General features: G+C 37.2%; 1 protein-coding gene across 2 annotated transcripts; it reads right to left on the reverse strand.

Annotated features, from left to right (window-relative positions):
* Positions 1 to 3,078: 3,078 nt before the first annotated feature.
* Positions 3,079 to 5,247, reverse strand: LOC110935916 (cysteine protease Amb a 11.0101). Of its 2 annotated transcripts, none has more exons than XM_022178268.2 (4): positions 4,779 to 5,247; positions 3,936 to 4,174; positions 3,431 to 3,571; positions 3,079 to 3,364 (listed from the first exon to the last, which is right to left on the reverse strand). In XM_022178268.2, the coding sequence occupies exons 1-4, from the start codon at positions 5,221 to 5,223 to the stop codon at positions 3,128 to 3,130; spliced, it is 1,062 nt and encodes a 353-aa protein (XP_022033960.1). In that variant the 5' UTR covers positions 5,224 to 5,247; the 3' UTR covers positions 3,079 to 3,127. The 2 variants fall into 2 exon arrangements, with proteins under 2 accessions (XP_022033960.1, XP_035845451.1); XM_035989558.1 differs by having other exon boundaries at positions 3,233 to 3,353.
* Positions 5,248 to 24,362: the final 19,115 nt, after the last annotated feature.

The following is a 24,362-nucleotide window of genomic DNA, read 5'->3' on the forward strand; positions in this document are numbered from 1 at the left end:
ACATGACTGTATATCCTTTTTGTATGAGTTGTCCCACACCCAACAGATTATGTTTCAAGCCTTGTACATAAAGAACACTCTTTTTAGATTTTTTACACATGTGTAAATACAACAGATTACGCATGTGTAAATGGCAAACTTACACATGTGTAAATTTTCTTTATTTACGAATTCACGTAAATTTAAACGTGTAACTTAAATTTCTAACTTTGTATTCGAATAATAATGATAAATGTAGAAAAAAATTTTGAATTTGAATTACTTTTGACCAAGTTCTCATGATTTTTTCATTTGTTCTCATGGTTCCCATAATATTTAGAGTTCTCATTTAAACCCTTCCCTACATATATATATATATCCAAAATCAGTACCAAAACAAAAGTAAATCAGAGAATACTAAATCGAATACATTGATCAATCATCAACTAACAATCATTGAACTGCTAGCAAAATAAGAACAATCGAAAAAAATTAGAAAATTAACGAAATTAGGCGAATGTAACAACAAAGAAGAATAATTGAAGCACGTATTTGGTTCCCGCTACTTTTCTCTTTTGAAGGTCGCCCTGTATTATGTCGACTCGATTAACCATCGCTATTTTTAGTGTTCTGGGACTCTCGATGCCATGTATATCCTCGTCCTCGACCACGACAATGACCTCTGCTGGGACTGCGGCCTCTACCTCTACCTCGTCCGCTTTGATAATTAGCCACATTCGCTTCAGGGAATGGGGTTGCACTGGCGGGTTACCATTCATGGTTTTATAGTAGGAACTTGTTTTTTGCTCCGCGACCAGAACGCATGACATCAATTCAGAATATTTAGTAAATTTACGTTCCCGGTTTTGCTGCGACAGGAGCATGTTTGAGGCATGGAACGTTGAGAAAGTTTTTTTAAGCATGTCTTCATCAGTTATTTTTTCACCACATATTTTTTTACTCAGAGGTAATGTGAAACAAGGCAGAATTATATTCACTGACAGTCTTAAAATCCTGTAGTCGTAAATGAAGCCATTCATAGCGGGCTTTGGGGAGTAAGACTAACTTCTGGTGGTCAAAACATTCTTTGATGTTTGTCCATAATTCAAGGGGGTCCTCAACAGTTAGATATTCCCGCTTTAGATCTTCGTGAAGACAGTTAGATATTCCCTCTTTAGATCTTTGTGAAGATGATGGCAGAGGAATATCATACCTTTCGCTTGATCTTGAGGTGAAGTTTGATTACCGTCAATAATTGTCTCCCCCAAATTATTTGCTGTCAAATGAATTTTCGCATCAAGAGTCCATGGGAGGTAGTTGTTACCCGAGATGTCAAGTGCGGTGAATTGAAGCTTTGATAAGTTAGACATTTTATCTACAAAAGAAAGAGACATGCATTTAATAACAAGCATGTGTATATAATGGATAGTCTAGGAGAACTTCGGGTTCTTTATAATTAAAACGTCGGGTTCTATACAAGAACACAATTTTCATATGCAGTGATGAGTTTGTGTATAAGAAAATGAGAGAAATATGAGAAGTGTATTCTTATTCATCCAACTCTATCATTATATACATGTACATATGTAGTGGAAGATGTAACAGAAAATACAACTGGAGAAAAACCAGGACATATTATCTGTATTCATAACATTCGTATTAATCTTGACAGCAGGAAGTTGAAAGTTGGTGTTAGTTTTTTAGGGATATTGTATATGGAAGCCACATATGTATTAAAACTACTTTATAGGTGTTACATGTCGAAACAAGTAGAGGGTCTTATGTGTAATTGTTGTACTCTTAGAGGGTTTATTATTAGAAAAAAAGTAACGAACTGGAATCAGATCGTTATAAGCTGTTGTAATCAGTTGTAAAGATCTTATCTCGATAAGGAATTAACTCGTGTTCCTCTTATGATTCTTCTCAATTTCTTATTGCAACGTTGCTGTTCGATTCTCTGGACGCCCTTGAATTTAAACCCTAATTCATCAAATTCCGCATTCAAATCGATCAATCAGCTTTTGTACAATTCGCTGAAATTGATCACTCTTCCGATCAATTTCAACTCGACTTCATTTCAATTCACCGAAATTGATCACTCTTTCGATCAATTTCACTTCCAAGTCATCGATTTTGTTCTTGGTTTTCGTTTCAATTCAAGGTTACGGCAATCTACAATTGCGTGTTTTTTCTATAATCAAATTGGGAAAATTAGGGTTACGATCGTTGTTTATGCCGATGAGACACCAAGAAATGGAAAAATTGGAAAAGTTAACTCAAGATAGCGCAAGAGTAATTGATGGGCAACAAGCAATTTTAGACCAGAGCTATCAGATTATTGCAGATCGGTATGATAAAATTAGTTACTCAAATGGCGGAGACTAACAGCAAATTGGGTAATGATAGGGTACAGGACACTAAGATCAACGGCTGGTTCGCACGGTCGGCTTGATTTCCAAAATTTAATGGTGAGGAAGTTTAAGGATGGATTATTCGTTACAACAATTTCTTTGCAGTAGACGACCCCTGAAAACGCTAAGGTTCATTATGTTGTTATCAATTTCGAACTGATGTTTTAGGGCATTTGAATAGAACATGATACAAGTTGATTGATGTAAAACTTATCTCGAAACGGTGCTCCAAACGGCTTAAATTTTATCAATTGGAAGTTTAAACACCCGAATTAAAGCACCGTTTTCGTCATTTGGAACACCGTTTCCAGGTAAGTTTTACATCAATCAACTCGTATCCTCGAAATTCAGAAAAAACTTAACTCCGTTAAATTTGTTTATAATGGAGATGCAGTGAGAAAAAAATACTTAAAGGGTGGGAATGCTAGTGGTAATATTCAAAGGTGATAGTGCCAATGGGCAACCACCTCTAGGTGAGATTATTAAAGTCCAATTTCCTCTTCTTTGAATTGGTGCTCGTTTGTTTTTGTTTACGCTTATTCGCTTATATTCATGCGTGTTCGTTCGTTTATGCTTGTGAACCGTCTGTTATGTGTATTCTTTATGTTATATAGTCTATCAAGAAAATAAATCTCATAATCGAAACATAAAGTAACAAAAAAATCTTATTAGACATATGTTTTCTCTCTCGGATGGTTACATATAAAATGAAGAGTGAACATAATTAAAATTGTAATCTAGAGTTCAACATTTTTAGTTTCGGGAGATTTAAGAGGGAAATTACAATGCCCATACATGTTGCAAACCCCTTGGATCTCCGTACCGCGTAGCATACGAATGTATCCCTTCTCTCCCCATCCTTCGCCCCACGAGTTCTTAACAATCCAGTACTTGGTTCCGTCAGGATCCTGATCGTATCCAACTATCAACATCGCGTGCATCAGCTCCATTCCACATGGTCCACTATAAATTCCCTAAACACCATGACCTATTAAACAACATATCGATAACAAATGAACGATGCGTGATTGAAATGTTACCTCTTTGTAGAACATGAAACCGTCACCGCCAGGATCCATTTGAAAAGTTACAGGCTGATGTGCCACTGCTTTCAATAGCGCTTCTTCATCGTGTTCTGGCAAATACTCGGTTCCATCAACAGTTACCGAGTGATGACCATACTGGTTTGAAAACACAGATTGTTAGAATCAAATACAAATAACTTTTAACGTGCGAATGATACAAAAAACTAAAGTATGTTCAACTAGAAGAATTATTATTACGGTACAGTTTTAAAGCAGCGTTAATATTACTCTACTTGATCTGTTGTAGAGTAATAAGTATCACACTTCAACAAAATGAACTATAGCATTTATTATTATGCATTTACGCTACTTCAAAAAGGTAGTGTAATAATACTTATAGTGGTTCGAACATAATTGCTATAATTACTTGTACAATTCGTATGTTAAAAGCTGTTTGTACTTGATATAACAAGCATTGTAATCTAGTTATCTATACTATATTCATTAGTTTTGTTTGTACCTTAGATGTATCGCATGTTTCCCTTTTACCTACATAAGGGTAGAACTCATCTGTAGCTATACCTCCATGCTCTTTGACGAAAGTAAATACGCCACAGACCTGCCCTCCGTCGCAATGGAAGGTTCTGTCGCTCGAATCACAATCAAGAAGTTGTTGTTCTGATAATGATAAGAGTTGACCTGTTCTGATGGCGTTTATTCCTTCAATTGCACCCACCGCAGCAAATGCGAAACAACTTCCTGTAAACTCGACACCAAAATTGTTTGTAACTATGTGTGCTAAGTATGGTTACAAAAATATAACATCATTGTTTTGAATATAGATAATTGTTTGTGTTATATATGGTTAAAAAAGATATATATAACATTACCAATTTGAGTATAGATAATTGTTTATGGTTACAAAAATATAACATTATTGAATATATAGATAATTGTTTGTGTTAAATATGGTTACAAAAATATTTGTTTTTGAACTGCAATTTTTTTAATCTCTGTTGTCTTTGGGACTTGAATCCAAGACTTTCCCTTTCTAAACACATGTGTTTAAAGGCTTTGTCTTTGTCAATGGACCATCACCCCATTGGTTGATTAGAAGAATATAACGTTAGTGTTTTGAATATTTAGATAATTGTTTGTGTTAAATATGGTTACAAGATCATATCACTACAAGGGTAATCTAAAGTTACTATTTTATGTATTAATTTCAATATAAATATGTAATTAACCAACCTTACTTATAGAGACAAAGGGTGGTGTTAAATTTACCCTCTTCTCTCACAAACTTGGGAGAGGGCCCACCCCAAAAGACTAACTTGTATGTAAATGAGACAAAACGTGTTACCGCACTGTCCTTGATTTTTCATAGGGGTGACAGCGTTATGTTCCCTCCAATCCATCCTCGGTGGAATAGCGTTTATATCGATATCATTATAACTGGAACTCAAGTTGGTCTTACGAATCCCGTGAAGAGCAATGAAGTGGCCACCCTTCGAGTCGGCATGGGTTTTCCTAAACTCATGGTGAGTCATGGTAGCAAACTCGTTTATTTGCAACTTGTATCCCAGGTTCATCTTGTTTTTCTTGTGAATATTTCGTACGTTGTGCTTGAATACATTGAACCGTTGGGGGCTTCTATCGGTCACTTTGTGGTGTTCTCGCCACCTGTCGTACAACCCTTGGAATCCCTCCTCCGATTCGAGTTCTTGCTCATGGTAATTGAAGCTTTCCACAACTCCTAGTATCAAGACCAAAGAAAGTGAAAAAAATATAAAATTGTTGATTTTCATTTGGAGGAAAATGGTGTAAGAAATGAGATTGTTATGATCCAAGTAGTACGCATTTAAAAGTGCTTATTCTTGCTTGTTTTTAGGATTTATATGTGGAGGTTTTTTTATGGTGTCAAGCGAATGTATGGATGGATGGTTAAGCTGATTTGAATGTAAAAACTAACTAAATTTAAATAAAGGATACCTAGATACCTTTTGAAAAAGCAAATATTAAAAACTAATGCATTTATATATAAAAATAAACAGTAAAAGTTGTGTATGCCACCAACTGTGCATAATGTATGTATACATAATTTGTTTACATATGCATTAATAAAAAAAGCAAGTAAAGTTACACCTATATAGGTTTAATGCATTATGATTTTATAATTCCAATTATGTTAGTTATATAAAAGTTGTAACATTATCTTAACAACCTGAAAACAAAGTTAAATGATTAATTATATGTTATTATTATTCATTGTCGTCTTAACTATATGTATATTATTCTTCATTTTCATCTTAACTATATGCAAATGCAAATTCTCTTGACTTTTTTATTCAGCTTTATTTTCGAGGGTTTGGTTTGTATTCATGTAACAACTCAACTTTTTAGGTAATTTTTAAGAATATTTTGTTCTAATTTTTTTAAGAGAGTATATGATGCCCTTACAAGGATTCAATAAGTTTACAAACATTCGTTTAGGTTGGGTGGTGTGGGATAAAACCCTTAGGGTCTTTGTCACGCCACATCCGCACCACATAAATGAGGGGCTTTATCATTAACTTGTATGGTTTAAGATAACACTTTTTTACCTTTGTTCGTCAAACCAAGAGTCTCTAGATACGATAATAGTGTTAACCGATATGAGTACATTCGGTTCTGTTACCATGAACCTAATTAAGGTTTTGCTCTATTGACCATAACGCAATAATATGCATCCAATACCTTTTTCGCCTAGTTTCCTTTTCTTAGATTCACGATGTCGAAGTATTGTTCGACAAACCCATACCCGAAGATAATGTAATGCTGGGGGTCGTTCCATAATTGATAAGAAATTTTGTCCCGTGTGTAGTTTTTGCATAGAATTTTTTTAGGTATATGTAGTTTTTGCATAGAATTTTTTTAGGTATATACGTTTTCGACCCCCGGTTTATTTTTTTTTAGGTATATATGTTTTCGACCACACGGTCAAAAATCTCAAGCTTCGCCACTACATATTAAGAATGTGTTTAGTCTCATATATTTGGTCCAAAAAGGGATGTGAGTCAGTCTATTTAAAACAAAAACATTTAGGGACTACAATATAAGTATTTTTGAACACCCCTAGTTATTTGGCTTAAAAATTTAAATTGTGAAAAATAGAAATATATTTTGTTGTTTCTCATAAGAAATCAAAATACAAGAAATATGAGAATAATTGTTATTTTATATTAAAGAAACTGTTAAACCGAATTAAGATAAATTACTATTATACTTATTTTTCCACATTAAATTGGATAACTTGTGACACAAAAGTTATAATCAACCAATAGAGTGGTCAATTTTGATAAAATGGGTTGCCCTTGGAAAGTCCAACATCCCATTTTCTAAGATAATTGTTTTGTAGGCTTGCATAAGGTACAATGGTCTCATGTCTCCCATACCCTCTTTACATCACATCATATATTTTGGCTCAAGTATTCTAATTTCTAAGATAATGGTCTTCTCACGTGTCATTCAGTGAAACTAACTCACATTATTTGTTAGTCTTTTATATTGTAATTTATTTTATAATAAGTTCTTTTAATATATGATACATAACGAAAATAAGAATATCATATTCGAGCTTCAAGTGGGATCGGTGTCATCCAACCATGGCAGCATTGTTATAAAGTCAAAAACTAATTACGTTACAAAACTATAAATAATCAACATGTTTATGCATAAGGTAGATGTATTGTTAGCCTTGGGATTTTTTCAAAACAAAAATTCATTTCTAACCTTAAAATTTCAATCTTTGGCAATTTAAGTCTAAATATTCAATCTTTGACAATTTAAGTCTAAATATTCAATCTTTAGTAATTCATCTACTTTTCCCATTTGACAGGTCCATCGCAGCGCGTCTATTTTTTCTTTTGATAGGTCTGTCACAACGCGCAGGTCAGGGATCCCGATTTAATTATTATTTTCTATATATGTTTTACACATGCTCGCGGTCATGTAAAAAACATTTGCATTTCATCTAATCTATATACTTAATAAAGTAAACCATTGGGGGACACATGTCACCCCATGGTTTCACCACAGATGAATTTCCGCCTAAATGAAAGCAACTAAATGTATCATTGGCATTCTAATGGATAGTCCACAAATCTCATTACCAACTTTCCAAATATACCTTATTTTACAACATACGCTTCAAAAGAAAACCCTAATTCCCTATCGAACACGGCGATTAAGATCCCTCCAACACTTTCGATCAACAAACATCGGATTTGAAGACATTAAATCGACGGTAATGTCTAGTATGCGCTTCGATTATTCTTCTTTGTTGTTACATTCTCCTAATTTCGTTAACGTTCTGATTTTTTTCGATTGTTCTTATTTTGTTAGCAGTTCAATGATTGTTAGTTGATGTTTGATTAATGTATTCGATTTAGTATTCTCTGATTTACTTTTGTTTTGGTACTGATTTTGGATATATATGTATATATATATATAGAGAAGGGTTTAAATGAGAACGCTAAATATTGTGAGAACCGTGATAATAAATACTAAACCCTAATTCTAAACCCTAAAGCTAAACCCTAACTCTAAACCCTAAAGCTAAACCCTAATGCTCAACCCTAATGCTAAAACCTAAAGTTAAAGCTAAATCCTTAATTCTAAACCCTATGCAAACCCTAAAGCTAAAGTTAAACCCAAAAGTTAAAACTAAACCTTAATGCTAAACCCAAAAGCTAAACCCTAAATACTATTGCTAAACCCTAAAGCTAAACCCTAAACCCTAATGCTAAACCCTAAATACTAATGCTAAACCCTAAAAGATTAACAATATACACATGTGTATAAATCTCAAAAAATAAAAATTAAAAACAAAATTTAAAAAAAATTAAAAATTAAAACCTTAAAGAAAAACCTCTGATTTTCCATAAAAAAATTGCATTTTTTTACATTTTTTATGCATTTTTTTGCTTAGGGAAAATGTGTGGTCTAAAATGCTTCTCAAGTTTCTCAATTAGCCTAGTACTTCTAACATGATCCTTATCCACATATATATATATATATATATATATGTTTGTGTGTGTATGTATATATATATATATATATATATATATATACGGTTTCATCCGATTTTTGTTAATGGTTGAATGTCGTTTAGGGTTTATAATCCACGCTCAGAGTATCATATTGAAGCAACCGGAGATCTTCGTGATGACGTAGCTGCTTCTGAAATGCATTATGAGGAATTTTGATTAAATCTTTATTTCCCGTCTTGTAGCTTGCATTATATTATGTTTTTGTATACTTTTATTTTCTCCAAATCAGTTAGTCTGTTTTGTATTATTTGTTCTCGAAGATGTTAACAGGAAGACGTTGAGAAAACATGTATTTTAGGTATTGAAACATGGTTTAATGATATTATTGTTGAGACGTTAAGATCTATTATACACATGCTTCATGTGGCTAATGGATCGAATAATAGCTTTAGTCATTAAAAATCTGTTACAATCAGAATTTTGACCTTAGTATGTTTTGATATATTATATCTTAAAGTAAACCTTAGTGAGGCCATTCGATCTTCTAGCTCTACTTAAAGTATTTAGAACTGGGGTTGCGTTTTGCAGGATGATGTGCAACTCGAAATGTTGGAATTCAGCTCGAACCCACTACAAGAACGGGGCACCCTTAGCGGCGATAGCTGTTGCTGGTATTGACTACTTTTGTCTCCGCTATTGACCATTTGTCGCCCGTATTGACCATTGTCGCCGGTATTGACCATTTGTCGCCCGTATTGAGAACTGTCGCCGCTAAAAGTCTGTTTTTTTTAATACATCAGCTATATATACAGCTGCCCAGCCAGTTTTATGGCCGAAAAAACAGAACCTGCCTACTTTCAAACAACGCAAACAACGCCATGAACATGATCAACATATACTAAAGGTAATATAGTTAAAAACTACGTTTAAGTCGTACATTATAATCCTACAACATTTAACTAAATCAGACATTAAAAACAACAACTCACTCCTCGTCAGATTCCCTATCGAATAAGTCATCAGAATCGTAGTCCTTTGACTTTCCTTTTCCTTTTCCTTGTGAAGCAAGATATTGTTAAGTTGGTTCAAAAAGGACGGGGTTTGAAACAAGCTGTTAACAAAATCATACAATAATAGATATCAAAATGTATATTAGCATATATTTAACAAGGAAACATGCGTTCGTTTGTCATTTTATAAATTGCGTAGTTTACCTCGGAAAAGGGTTCTTGCGTCTGAGCTTGCGAAGACGACATGTTAGATGACGAGTTCGAGGACGTGTTGGAAGAAGGTTTAGGCCCCATCCCGCCGTACCATCCTCGCCGCTCACCCAGCGCGTGCTTCCTGATACGGGGCAATTGGTGGACTCTCACCGCTCCATTCACTTGTGGCCTGTTGTATGTTCCGCTTTATTTTACGAAGATGATTAAATATATATATGTGTGTGTGTGTGTATATATATATACATATATATATATATATATATATATATATATATATATATATATTTGTTATAGAAAATAATACTTAAAGGAAATACTTACATAATTTTGTTCAGCAACCGGATCAACCCAATTCCCTTGATTGTCCGTGTGGGTTTTAGCATACGTAGGTACCCAATCCATCTCCTGTTTAACATTAAACTTAGATTAGACATTAAATAAATAAAAGCTTACACACACGCATGCATACATAAAACATTACATTTTTATAGGCGGTGCTACCGTACGACGATGTCCCCCCACGGTATGGGAATTGTTGTTTCTCGCATACTAGTGTGTTGGCCTTGCTTCTTTTAATATATTTTTCGTCCCGAAAACCTTCGATGGTTCTCAACCAGTTATCATAGGGCATATCCGCAGGATGGTATGCCCTTGTGCTTGCAATATCATTTTAACCTCCCTTGCTCTTAAATAATTTTTTAGCGTCGTACTTGCGGTCAGAGTACCGCTTCATAAGCACAGCCCTAATACCACCTGTCAAGTTTTTGGCCTCTAAATCACATTCCACTACATCAAAATTGAAATTTTCCTACAAATTAAATAAAAAAGTTAAAATATCATATATAAATTAGATTTGCATGTGCTTAAATGTTTGATAAAATTTTATGCATATTACTTATTTACTCGTAAGTGGTTCATGAGGGCATCCTTGTAATGTTGTTCAACGTTATGTCATCCAATTTTATCGAACGGGATGGTCCGCCACATATACAGGCCGGCCTCCCGTGAAAACATATCTCTTGATTTACCAACCGGGGTATACGTGACCTGTCTGTCAAACGTAAGCGATACAGCCTCCCCCCCCACCTTTTACCAGACGCCTTAGTTTCTCGTTTTTGGCTTTCCCCCTAACCTTCTTTACGAGACGCACAGTTTTTTAAGCTTGTTATGTTCTTAACGATTGTTTTAAATTTTGGGCGGAACGTTATGTTTTAAATCATCATTTCAATTTCGATTAGGTGTTTTCTTAGCTCGTTATGTTTGAAATGATGAATTCAATATCAGGCACGATTTTTTAAATATGTAATGTTCTTCATGGTGGTTTAAATTTTGATGGGTATTTTCTTAGCTCCTTTTGTTTTAAATGTTCTTCATGGTGGTTTAAATTTCGACCAAGTACTCATGATTTTTTCATTTGTTCCCACGGTTCTCACAATATTTAGGGTTCTCATTTACACCCTTCCCTATGATTGATCAATGTATTCGATTTAGTATTCTTTGATTTACTTTTGTTTTGGTACTGATTTTGGATATATATATATATATATATATATATATATATATATATATATATCCAAAATCAGTACCAAAACAAAAGTAAATCAAAGAATATATCCAAAATCAGTACCAAAACAAAAGTAAATCAAAGAATACTAAATCGAATACATTGATCAATCATCAACTAACAATCATTGAATTGCGAATAAAATAAGAACAATCGAAAAAAATCAGAACATTAACGAAATTAGGCGAATGTAACAACAAAGAAGAATAATAGAAGCACGTATTATGTCGAGTCGATTCCCTGAAGCAAATGTGGCCAATTATCAAAGCGGACGAGGTAGAGGTAGAGGCCGCGGCCCAGCAGAGGTCGTGGTTGTGGTCGTGGTCGAGGACGAGGATATACATGGCATCGAGAGTCCCAGAACACTAAAAATAGCGATGTTGAATCGAGTCGACATAATACCAGGCGACCTTCAAAAGAGAAAAGTAACGGAAACATTTTATTGCTCGTCATCTTGATGTTACATATCGTATCATTCATTTGCATCCTTAATAATGCGCCGATTCCCTTGAAACATGACTGTATATCCTTTTTGTATGAGTTGTCCCACACTCAACAGATTATGTTTCAAGCCTTGTACATAAAAAACACTCTTTTTAGATTTTTCACACATGTGTAAATACAACAGATTTACGCATGTGTAAATGGCAAACTTACACATGTGTAAATTTTCTTTATTTACGAATTCACGTAAATTTAAACGTGTAATTTAAATTTCTAACATTGTATTCGAATAATAATGATAAGTGTAGAAAAAAATTTTGAATTTGAATTACTTTTGACCAAGTTCTCATGATTTTTTCATTTGTTCTCACGGTTCCCATAATATTTAGAGTTCTCATTTATACCCTTCCTTACATATATATATATATATATATATATATATATATATATATATATATATATATATCCAAAATCAGTACCAAAACAAAAGTAAATCAGAGAATACTAAATCGAATACATTGATCAATCATCAACTAACAATCATTGAACTGCTAACAAAATAAGAACAATCGAAAAAAATTAGAAAATTAACGAAATTAGGCGAATGTAACAACAAAGAAGAATAATTGAAGCACGTATTTGGTTCCCGCTACTTTTCTCTTTTGAAGGTCGCCCGGTATTATGTCGACTCGATTCACCATCGCTATTTTTAGTGTTCTGGGACTCTCGATGCCATGGATATCCTCGTCCTCCTCGACCACGACAATGACCTCTGCTAGGACTGCGGCCTCTACCTCTACCTCGTCCGCTTTGATAATTAGCCACATTCGCTTCAGGGAATGGGGTTGCACCGGCGGGTTACCATTGATGGTTTTGTAGTAGGAACTTGTTGTTTTGCTTCGCGACCAGAACACATGACATCAATTCAGAATATTTAGTAAATTTACGTTCCCGGTATTGCTGCGACAGGAGCATGTTTGAGGCATGGAACATTGAGAAAGTTTTTTTAAGCATGTCTTCAACAGTTATTTTTTCACCACATATTTTTTACTCAAAGGTAATGTGAAACAAGGCAGAATTATATTCACTGACAGTCTTAAAATCCTGTAGTCGTAAATGAAGCCATTCATAGCGGGCTTTGGGGAGTAAGACTAACTTCTGGTGGTCAAAACATTCTTTGATGTTTGTCCATAATTCAAGGGGGTCCTCAACAGTTAGATATTCCCGCTTTAGATCTTCGTGAAGACAGTTAGATATTCCCGCTTTAGATCTTCGTGAAGATGATGGCAGAGGAATATCATACCTTTCGCTTGATCTTGAGGTGAAGTTTGATTACCGTCAATAATTGTCTCCCCCAAATTATTTTCTGTCAAATGAATTTTAGCATCAAGAGTCCATGGGAGGTAGTTGTTACCCGAGATGTCAAGTGCGGTGAATTGAAGCTTTGATAAGTTAGACATTTTATCTACAAAAGAAAGAGACATGCATTTAATAACAAGCATGTGTATATAATGGATAGTCTAGGAGAACTTCGGGTTCTTTATAATTAAAACTTCGGGTTTTATACAAGAAGACAATTTTTATATGCAGTGATGAGTTTGTGTATAAGAAAATGAGAGAAATATGAGAAGTGTATTCTTATTCATCCAACTCTATCATTATATACATGTACATATGTAGTGGAAGATGTAACAGAAAATACAACTGGAGAAAAACCAGGACATATTATCTGTATTCATAACATTCGTATTAATCTTGACAGCAGGAAGTTGAATTTGGTGTTAGTTTTTTAGGGATATTGTATATGGAAGCCACACATGTATTAAAACTACTTTATAGGTGTTACATGTCGAAACAAGTAGAGGGTCTTATGTGTAATTGTTGTACTCTTAGAGGGTTTATTATTAGAAAAAAAGTAACGAACTGTGTAGGTCCCTCTCAGAGGATGAGGTTCAACCTTAACCTTGTTATACTAACACACTAGCAAGTGCGGAATCCAAGCTAGTGAGCAAACCGGGATGAAACAAGCACAAACACAACACACAAAGTTCACCGATTAACACCACTTGTATTAATGCGAATGAAAGGTTCCGGTTACAAGCACAATGTTTACAAATCAGTTTTGCAAACCCTCTAGTATGTGTGTGTGTTCACAGCAGAATGCTCTCTATCTCTCGGGTCTGTCTGTGTGCATCTCTCAACAAGTGAACACACTGCATGGGTATTTATACCCAAACATATCAAGTCTGGTCGAAGGATCAAGCAGAATGACCGAAAGATCATCTGTCGATTACAAAGCCATCGAAGGATCCACATATACTTCGAAGGATGGCATATCCTTCGAAGTCTATCAGTATCCTTCGTGGGATATCTTTCGAGCTCATCGAAGGATAGAAACAATACTTCGATGGCCCAACCTTCGACACAGAACATTTACAACCATATTCTATCTGTTTGGCCAAGTCAAACCAGGAGGACGGTTGACTTGGTCAAACTTACAAGACTAACAGGAACATCGTTTTACATCGTGACCGAACACAGACAAAGTACAGACACAAGTGCACCAACAAACTCCCCCTTGGCTGTAGCTTTGTCTCGATCTTCTATGGGTGCAGATTTATCTCGATCTTGATCATCATTGATCTTCATGTCTTCAAGACTCCGATGTCCTTTCAAGTCTTCAATGTCAGAGGATCTTCAAAGTCTTCACGTCTTGAAAGCAGAGAGTGTATCAACAAACTACCCGTATCATGTAGGAAGTGTGTTGACAAACTCCCCCTTAACATAAGCTCCCCCTTGAGTTATGCTCGTGAAAAACTTGATCTTTACAGCTTTAGATCCTTGTGGTGTTGATGATGGTCAGCGGCAACTCGATCATCTTCATCATTGAGCGCCTTCATGTTGTGTCTTCATTCCGAAGCTTGTCATCGACTATGTTCTCCTTGCCTTTAGAATCTGTACATGCAAGAAATCTAAACGCGTAATGAGAACAACTGCTTGGAATATAGTTAGCATAAACAAATGACACACGAATGACCATGTCACAATCAAACACCGTCCGACAGTTTGAAAGTTTAATAAATTTGTCAATTTTAGTTTCTAACTTTAAAAACTTGCAAATTTCGACCGTTTATGAAGATTTAGTCAATTCGGTTTTCGTTCAGGTTTCAGGTAACGAAGACTCGAGCTCCAACATCGTACGATCGAAAATAAAGTAGAAATAAAATCTTTTTGGTATTTTTGAATATTTGAAATGTAAAGACTGAAAGCAGTAAATAAATATATACATACATTCTTTTTGCGAGTTTCGAGGGTAAGAGAATCATATCAGTGTACGGTCATGCCAAAACACTCTTGTTGTTCAGTTAGTTAACATTAAGATAAACATCCTATAACAATTATCGGTATTGTTGTCCACTTAAGCTCAACTTATCAGATGTAATCATGGCGAGGGGATTTGTTAAGGTATGATTTATACTTACCGACCGGTGTTCATCCACATCACGACACATCCCCGTATCAAGGTATGCACGAGGGTTCATCTTACCGGTGAGTATACCGATTATCATCTGTTTGACCGTATATGATGTGAGATTCTCACTTATTTTGATTTGAAAACAAGCCCTATGTGATATAATCACTTATTGATGAGGAACTTGATTTTCATATGCATGAGGGCACAGGAGCAAGTCCGTGAACAGGTCAGTACTTCCGTACAGCAGAGAGACGAACTTGACTCCCGGATAAATGTGATATTTTATCACTTATTTGATATGGACAAGTGATTGTTTATCACTTATTGAGGTCGAATGCAGTATGTATTATGTACACGTATGTATAGTATCATGGAAGATCTAGACTTGCGTCCCCGTTATTTTTCGGTAAAAGATACAACCATGATACCCAGATGATAAGCAGCATAAAGACCGAATATCTCAGAACCTCGGCAATCTATCAAACGAAATTTCGGTACTAAGACCATATGCCAAGGAATGGTTCCCACCTGGTCTTCAGTCGATTTAAGATTTATATCACCCTGCACACTTTAAAATGATTGTGAGCCTACCGATACATCTTATATAGAGCTGCTTATCGTTTTTCATTTAAGGTTTAAAGAGGTTTGGATAGACCACTGATGTACTATTATTTTCTCTTTTGCTCGCCAGGAAACTCATTTTTGTTTTTCTATTGTTTTTGTGTTTTTGAAATTTTTCGATGTTTTTGGATTTTCAGATTTTGGATTTACTCCCCCTAAAATCAATAAACTAAGACAAATTTAAAACACAAAGGTATTTACAAAAATGATTTTCCGATGTTGGTTTTACTCTTGCTTGACCTTAATGCCGTTTACCAATAATAAAAAGTCAAATCTTGATTTGTCAAATGCTTTGGTAAAAAGATCGGCACGTTGGTCATCGGTGTGGACCTTAACAACATCGATTAGCCTTTTCTCAAAGCAATCACGTATGAAGTGATATTTGATTTCGATGTGTTTGGTCTTTGAATGCTGCACAGGATTTCTAGTGATCTGTAATGCAGCAGAATTATCAACGTAAATAGGAGTAGTTAGGAATTCAAAACCGTAGTCCCGCAATTGTTGTTGGATCCACAGAACTTGGGAGCAACAACTTGAGGCAGCAATGTATTCAGCTTCGCATGTTGAAGTAGCCACACAAGTCTGCTTCTTGCACTGCCATGTGACTAGGCGATTTCCTAAAAACTGACATCCAGCCGTTGTGGATTTGCCGTCGATTTTGCATCCGCCAAAATCAGAATCACTGAAAGCGACCAATTCAAAGTTATTATCCCTAGGGTACCATAGACCGGTGTCAGGGCAACCCTTCAAATAACGAAAAATCCTTTTTACAGCTGCAAGATGTGAGGCCTTCGGGTTGACTTGATATCTGGCAAGCAGGCACGTTGGGTACATTATATCTGGTCTTGATGCTGTGAGATACATAAGAGATCCGATCATTGCGCGATAGTATGAAGGACTAACAGCTTCACCCTTCAAGTCTGCAGTAATTCCGTGATTTGTTGGCAATGGGGTACCAATGGGCATTGCATCAGACATCTGGAACCGGTTCAAGATGTCACCAACATATTTAGTCTGATGGATGAATATCCCAGACTCAGTTTGTTGTACTTGTAGGCCCAAGAAGAAGGTCATTTCCCCATAGCACTCATCTCGAATTTATCCTGCATAATGCGCTCGAAATTCCTACACAAGATATCATTAGTAGAACCAAAAATAATATCATCAACGTATACCTGTACCAGAAGAAGATCTCCATCTTGTTCTTTGATGAAAAGAGTACAGTCGATAAGACCTCTTCGAAAACCGTTCTCCAGCAGATAGTTAGATAAGGTTGCATACCAAGCTCGCGGTGCTTGATGAAGACCATAGAGAGCTTTGTTGAGCAACCAAACCCGATCGGGATGGATAGGATCTTCAAAACCTGGAGGTTGTTCGACATGTACCTCTTCTTCAACCACACCATGTAAGAATGCACTTTTCACGTCCATCTGATAAACCTTGAATCCTTTGAAGGACGCATAGGCTAGAAAGATTCGAATTGCTTCAAGACGTGCAACAGGTGCATAGACTTCGTTGTAGTCGATCCCTTCAATCTGACGAAAACCTTGAACGACTAAACGTGCTTTGTTTCGGATAACAACTCTGCGGTCATCCTTTTTGCATTTGAAAACCCAACGGGTACCAATCTTCTTTTATCCAGCAGGTTTCTCTACGAGTTTCCAGACACCCAGCTTCTGGAATTGTTGCAGCTCTTCCTACATTGCTTCAACCCAAGAGTTATCTTTCAAGGCTTCTTTCCAAGTTCTTGGTTCTTCCTGTGAGACATAACACGTGAAAGACCAATCATTTTGTTGCCCGGATTCTCGAATAGCTGCATACAGGCCCGCATTGTTGTTGTTTCGCAACATGTTTCTTGTTTGAATGCCACTTTGCACATTTCCGATGATGTTTTGTTGAGGATGGGTATTATGAATCCTGGTTTCTGGATTATCTGGAACTGGAATATTTATACCCAGGTTGTTGAGATTGAGATCAACAACTAAATCAATGCCCGGAATTGACGAAGAGGATGATGCAGTAGCTTCAGCTGTTCTATGGGTATCCACTGGAGGTGTACCTTCTCAAGTACCGTGAACTGCCGTTGTTGGAGCTTCTTGATCTGCATCTAGAAATTCATCATCCTCTAAAGATTCGTTCAATTCAGCAGCATCGTGAAAATCCTCATTGTCGAGAGTATTATTGTTCACCGAAGATGGTTCTTGATTGACAAGAATTGGACGAACCACTGGTGAAACTGTTGCATTGTCACTCTCGAAAAACATCCTTGCCGCAGCACTTTCTTCAACGGCTTCAACATTGATCGAATTGAAAAAGTCATCGTACTCAAACATCCACGGTTGACCAGGACATTTGACTGGCAAAGTGTGCCTTTGTACTCTGACCTCAGACCATTCCTCGACCCTTTTAGTCTCTAGATTCCAGACTCGTAAGTTAGGGGTGGCATACCCAAGAAAGTAGCCATCAATTGCTTTTGTCCCAAACTTTCCATTAGGATCGATGATTGTGCATGGAGCTCCAAACGGTTCAAGATAAGACAAATCTGGTTTCCGTTTTTGAAGAAGCTCAAAGCAGGTCTTATTGTGCCTTTTGACTGTAAGGACTCGGTTCAATGTGTAACATGCAGAGGCCACAGCTTCAGTCCAGAATGGAATGGGCAACTGCGACTCTACCAACATTGTCCTAGCAGTCTCGATCAATGTGCGGTTCTTACGTTCAGCGACACCATTCTGTTGAGGAGTATAAGCTGCACTAAACTCATGAAGAATACCCTTTGAAGTGCAAAACTCCACCATGGCATGATTTTTAAATTCAGTACCATTGTCGCTACGTATCCGCCTAACCTTCAACTTATACAAATTCTCAATCTGAATGATCAAGTTTTTGATAATGCCAAAGGTTTCACTCTTGTGTGCCATGAATGCCACCCAAGAAAATCTTGAATAATCATCAGTTATCACGAGGCAGTATTGATCACCCCGAATACTCTTGTGCTTGACAGGACCGAACAAATCCATGTGCAAACGTTCAAGAGGAACTGCCACCGTGTTGATCTTCTTAGTAGGGTGCTTTTTCTTAGTTTGCTTTCCTTTCTGGCACGAAACACAGACGTCTTGAAGATGAAAATTTTTGAGAGGAACACCATTCACCAATTCATTTGAAACCAAATGATTCATTTTGCGTAAGTGAATGTGACCCATTCGTCTGTGCCAAGAGATAGTGTCTTTTTCTGTGGCTTTGGAAACGAAACAAGTTGCTTGTGCAGACGTAGTAATAGCTTGGCTCATATCAAGGACGTACAAATCGTTTATCCTTGGAGCTGACAAGAGAATCCATTCTTTTGGAATTTTGAAGCCGGGCTTCAGCACATAACATCCATTAGCATCAAAGTGTACTGAGAATTGCTTGTCACAAATTTGAGAAACACTAAGAAGATTGTGATCAAGTTGTTGCACAAAGTTGATCTTGTCAAAGCTGACAATCCCGTTGGATATCATTCCTTCACCCGTAACATATCCACCCTTATCTCCAGCAAAAGCAACATCACCTCCTCTAATAGATTTGACGTCGTAGAGAAGCTTCATGTCGCCTGTCATGTGCCTGGATGCCCCACTATCAACAATCCAATGACTACTGATAGTTCCTCCTGGAACACCCTGCACATGAACTCAATTGATTAGTTGGAGATGGGGACCCAAGCCATTGTGGTCTTGGGTCTTCCATTTTCATCAATGACAATAACTTCTTGTCTTTGATGGTTGGTGAATTGTGATGGTCCCCTTGATTCAGTAACCGATTTTGGTCTCCAGGTCTGTTTTGTTTTACCAGTGTCATTCTTTAAAATTTTAACTTCTTGATTGTCTGAAGTTTTTGAAATGTCTGGTTTTACAGAAACAGCTGTTTTGTTAACCACATCGGTTTTAATTGCTTTTTCAATTTTCTTGACCTGTTGGCGTTTCTGTTTCTTTTCCCTTTCTTTTACAAGTCGGGGATCTTGTTTTGCAGAAACAGATCGCTTACGGTCAGCTTGGTCACGGGGAACATTAACCTTTTCTTTTTGCTTATGAAGATATGGACAATTTCTAATTATATGTCCAATTGTTCCACATTCAAAACATGATCTTCGTTCAACAAACCCCGAAGTATCATGTGATCGTTTAGCCGATGATGTTGAACTTTGTGAACCCGAGGTACTAGGCTTTGAACTGTTTTGTTCATTTCTTTTCAGAACAGTAGCTTTCTTGACAAAATCTAAGTTAGATTTATTTTCAAACGTTTCAATTTTGTCCGTTCCTGTCGATTTCACAAAGTTTACATTCTTGTTTTTCTTCTGATTCGGCTTCTTTTGGGTTTGAGCCGGTGATTTTGCTTTTGGCTTGGTGTGATTTTGCTGTTTCTGCACTGTTGGTAATTTCTTGTTGCCATATTGTTTTCGAATTTCATCCTTTGGAATAGGAGGACACTGTGTAACTGTAACACATGGTCCTGTCTTTCCCAAAAACTTACTAGTCGAATTCTCAAAGACTTTACTGATTAAGGATTGATTAACATTCTTAATAGGAAAATCTTTGTTTGAATAAATCTTATCATCACCAACAAGAGTGTACAGCAAGTTCACACTCTCCGACTCTTCTGCGGATGAGGACTAGATTGCAACAGTCTTAGCAGGTTTTGCAGGAGGATCACATAGAATATGATTCTCAAGAGGTATGTCCTCATTTTTAACTACTGCATCAGACTTTACTGGATCAGTATCATCAGATTCATCATCAGAAGAATCAGCTTCCTCAATCACAATTGGAGGATCCTGATTCTGTTCAGCAGTTACAAATGTATCTGCTGACACATCTGAATCTGAGGATACTTCTTTCTGGTATCCGAGTCCTGCTGCAAACTCTTTCACATCTAGAGGCACAGATGGTTCAAAGAACACCTTGTCCTCCTCATCCGGCATGGCATCATAATTATGTCTCACTGGTGGTGGACAATTCTTATAGCCTATGCACGTGACGTCCCTCTTCTCCTTTTGGACATCAATGATGTGATCCAACACATAGCTAGAACTCAAATAACTATCTAACTTGAGTTGAATTGCCTCACTTTCCGTTTTTACACAAGCCATCTCTTTTTGCATAGTCTCAAGGCGAGATATATACAAATTTATGTCAGTTTGTTTTCTAGAAACCATTTTTGTCAGTTCGGTTTTATCTTTCTTTAATTTTTCGATTACCGACTTAAATTCCTTTTCATGGTTTTCGTAAAACATGTTGGCTTCAGTGCATTTGGAAAGGTCCACAATCAATTTCTGATTGTGAATAAAAGTCACATCATACTTTTCTTGCAAAGCTTCGTGCTTACTTTGCAAGTCACTCAAATTCTCATTCACTGTAGTATGTTTGTCTTGCAAGTCAAACAAACTAGCTTGTAAAGCATCATGTTTGTCTTGCAACTCAGACATACTTTTCTCTACATCAGCACATCTAGCACGCAATCTATCACATTCATCACAATTATCAACAGTGGGTTCATCGACACATACCTGACTTGATGAACCGTCGACATTAGCCATCAAGGCTGAATGGAGAGAGGACGAAGTATAAGTAGCTTGATCCACCAGAATAGATCTTCTTTGAGCTTCTGCTGCAGCTTCTCCCAAAAGTTCATCAATATCTGCATCGATTGCTGCATTTGATGTCTCACCCACATGATCATCACCAGAACTGGATGATTCTTCATCAACACTCCTGCTGTACCCAGAAGAGTCTTCATCTTCAGAAGATTCACCACCATTGGCGGAAGATTCTCCACCACTGGTGTGAACTAACTCCTTCACAACTTGAGCAAAGCATGCTGTTCCATCTGGAGCATCACCACCCAACTGGATTGACCAGTTACAACCTTCATCCACCTGAACCGCAAGTGCCCGGTTGGTTTGGTTGTTGACCGGCACCAAAGTACGCTCATTGTTTCTGTTCTGGTTCTGCTGGTTGCCTTGGTTTCTGAAGGGATTTTGGTTCCCGTGCTGTGCTGGCTTTGTACATTCCCTTTTAAAGTGACCCCGTTCACCACAGTTGAAGCACTTCACTGCCTGTTTATCGAACCCATACTTGGTGTCTCTCTTACTCTCCGAGCTGGTTCTGCCAGTACTCTCCATCCAATCCTTTGCCCTTCTCACAGCACTAGCAAAGGCCCACTTGATATCCATCAAGTCCATCTCTTCTTTATCAATCTGCCGATAGTCTTCTTGTGTCAGATTAATGTTGCCAATCTGACCTTCTATTAACCCACAGTACGCGCTCACTACAGTGTTAAGCAGCTCCATGTGTTCCTTAGCTACTTCTACACTGACTTTAGAGAAGCTTGAAGTGTCGAGCTGGACTGTATTTGGTTTTGATTGTTGACCAGCAGATGATGTTCCTCCATAACATGCACGTTGCTGTTGAGCAGGAGGAGGAGGAGGTGGTTGTATTGGATTTCCATACATGTCTGTGGTGGGAGGTGGCTTAACAGGAACTTGCACCGGATTGCCATACATATCCGTGCTTGTGACAAACGCCGTCTGTAGTGGAGCATGTGGACCGGTTCTTGCAGACGAAGTACTGGAAGTTCCATAATACATTTCTGGATTTTGTGGCAATGGAACTCTCTTCGCCTTTAATGTTTCCTCCTGATCCTTGTTTTCCAAAAGCTGAACGAAGTCATTGATATTAGTAGTTCTCAACACTCCGTTGTACTTCAGGATTTCCAAGAAGCTACTCCATTGGGGAGGCAAAGCATCAGCAAACTTCTTCACCACTTCTGCTTGAGTTGTTGCTACACCAAAATTATTCAACTCAGTAAGCAAATGATAAAACCGGCTTGTCATGTCTCCCAATGACTCCTTATCCATGCACGTGAAACAGTCGAATTCTTTCTTGAGCAGATCATGACGCAATTGACGTGTTGCTTCATTCCCTGCTCCTCTGGTTTTCAAACCGTCCCACAACTTCTTAGTTGTCTTGAAACTGACAAACTGGTGATATATATCCTTGCTCAACGCCTGAGTGAGAATGGCGTATGCTTTCTTTTCCAGATCATACGTTTTCTTCTGATCTTCAGGAAGATCGGCAAACGTAGCAGTGTCTGAAGCAGCAACTTTTATAGCTTGATCAAAATCTGTAGTGAAACGTATCCACAGTTCGGTATTTTGCCCCAGTACGTACGTACGAAATCTGTCAACCCAGCCCGGATATTCATTTAGATGCATCAACTTTGGAGGACGATTCAAACTTCCGGTTTCGCTTTCGCTCAATAAAATACTTTGGATGCTTGGAGTTTGATTCGATACTAATGCCCATTGACTTGAAGATATGGCATTTGCTTGTGAAGATGTAGACACCGGAGACTCGGCCCATGAAGGTGATAGACTTGTACACGTGTACTTTCCACTATCGGGAGCCGGTGTACCCCACCATGAGGGTGTTGAACCCGAACTTGTATATTTTCCACTGTCTGGAGCCGGAGTTCCCCACCAACTCGGATTCATATTTTATAAATTGAATTCCTGAAAATAACACTCAAAACAACTAAAAGATTATAAGTGACCAGCCGAAAGATCCAAGTCCGAAAGACAGAAACTTGTTGAACTAAAACAGACACACAATCGAAGGATCAACACATGTTCGAAAGATCAACAGTGTTCGAAAGATCACTGTTGAATCTCGAACAATGTTTTCGAAAGATTCACAAATTCGAACGATTCACAATTTGAAAGATCCTTATCTTTCGAATATAGGTCCTTATCTTTCGAATAACTATCCTTCGAATAGATTCCCTTGATCGAAGGATAATCCTCAAACTTCGAAAGACTGTTCGAAAGATGCTTATCTATCGAACTGTCTTTGATCGAAAGATGGTCTTTCGATGTCGAAGGTTATCTTTCGAACGCAGCTGACACAACTGACACTGATGTGATAGGTTGGTGAAAAGGTGATGGGTTGGTAGAGTCAACTTTCGGTAAAAGGGTATGATCAGACTGTACTTTCTCTACCAACTCAGATTTTCAAATAAAATATGCCCAAAAATGGCAAATCTTATCCAGAAACCGGTCACCGGAATTATGACCAGAATTTGACCGGAAATCACCAAGATACTTAACAACAAGTTTTAAGTTACCCAACCCGCTTTTGAACACACCCGAAAGGTTTAGAACACGTTTTTATGTTTAAAAATGCAAGAAAACCACCTAAAACGGGTACTAAACGAAGTGTCCAAACACACCAAGAACTTGAACAAACCCGGTTTTAAACAAGGTAAAGAGCCTTAGCTCTGATACCACTTGTAGGTCCCTCTCGGAGGATGAGGTTCAACCTTAACCTTGTTATACTAACACACTAGCAAGTGCGGAATCCAAGCTAGTGAGCAAACCGGGATGAAACAAGCACAAACACAACACACAAAGTTCACCGATTAACACCACTTGTATTAATGCGAATGAAAGGTTCCGGTTACAAGCACAATGTTTACAAATCAGTTTTGCAAACCCTCTAGTATGTGTGTGTGTTCACAGCAGAATGCTCTCTATCTCTCGGGTCTGTCTGTGTGCATCTCT

Source organism: Helianthus annuus, chromosome 4 (assembly GCF_002127325.2).
Source record: "Helianthus annuus cultivar XRQ/B chromosome 4, HanXRQr2.0-SUNRISE, whole genome shotgun sequence".
Classification (NCBI taxonomy): domain Eukaryota; kingdom Viridiplantae; phylum Streptophyta; class Magnoliopsida; order Asterales; family Asteraceae; genus Helianthus; species Helianthus annuus.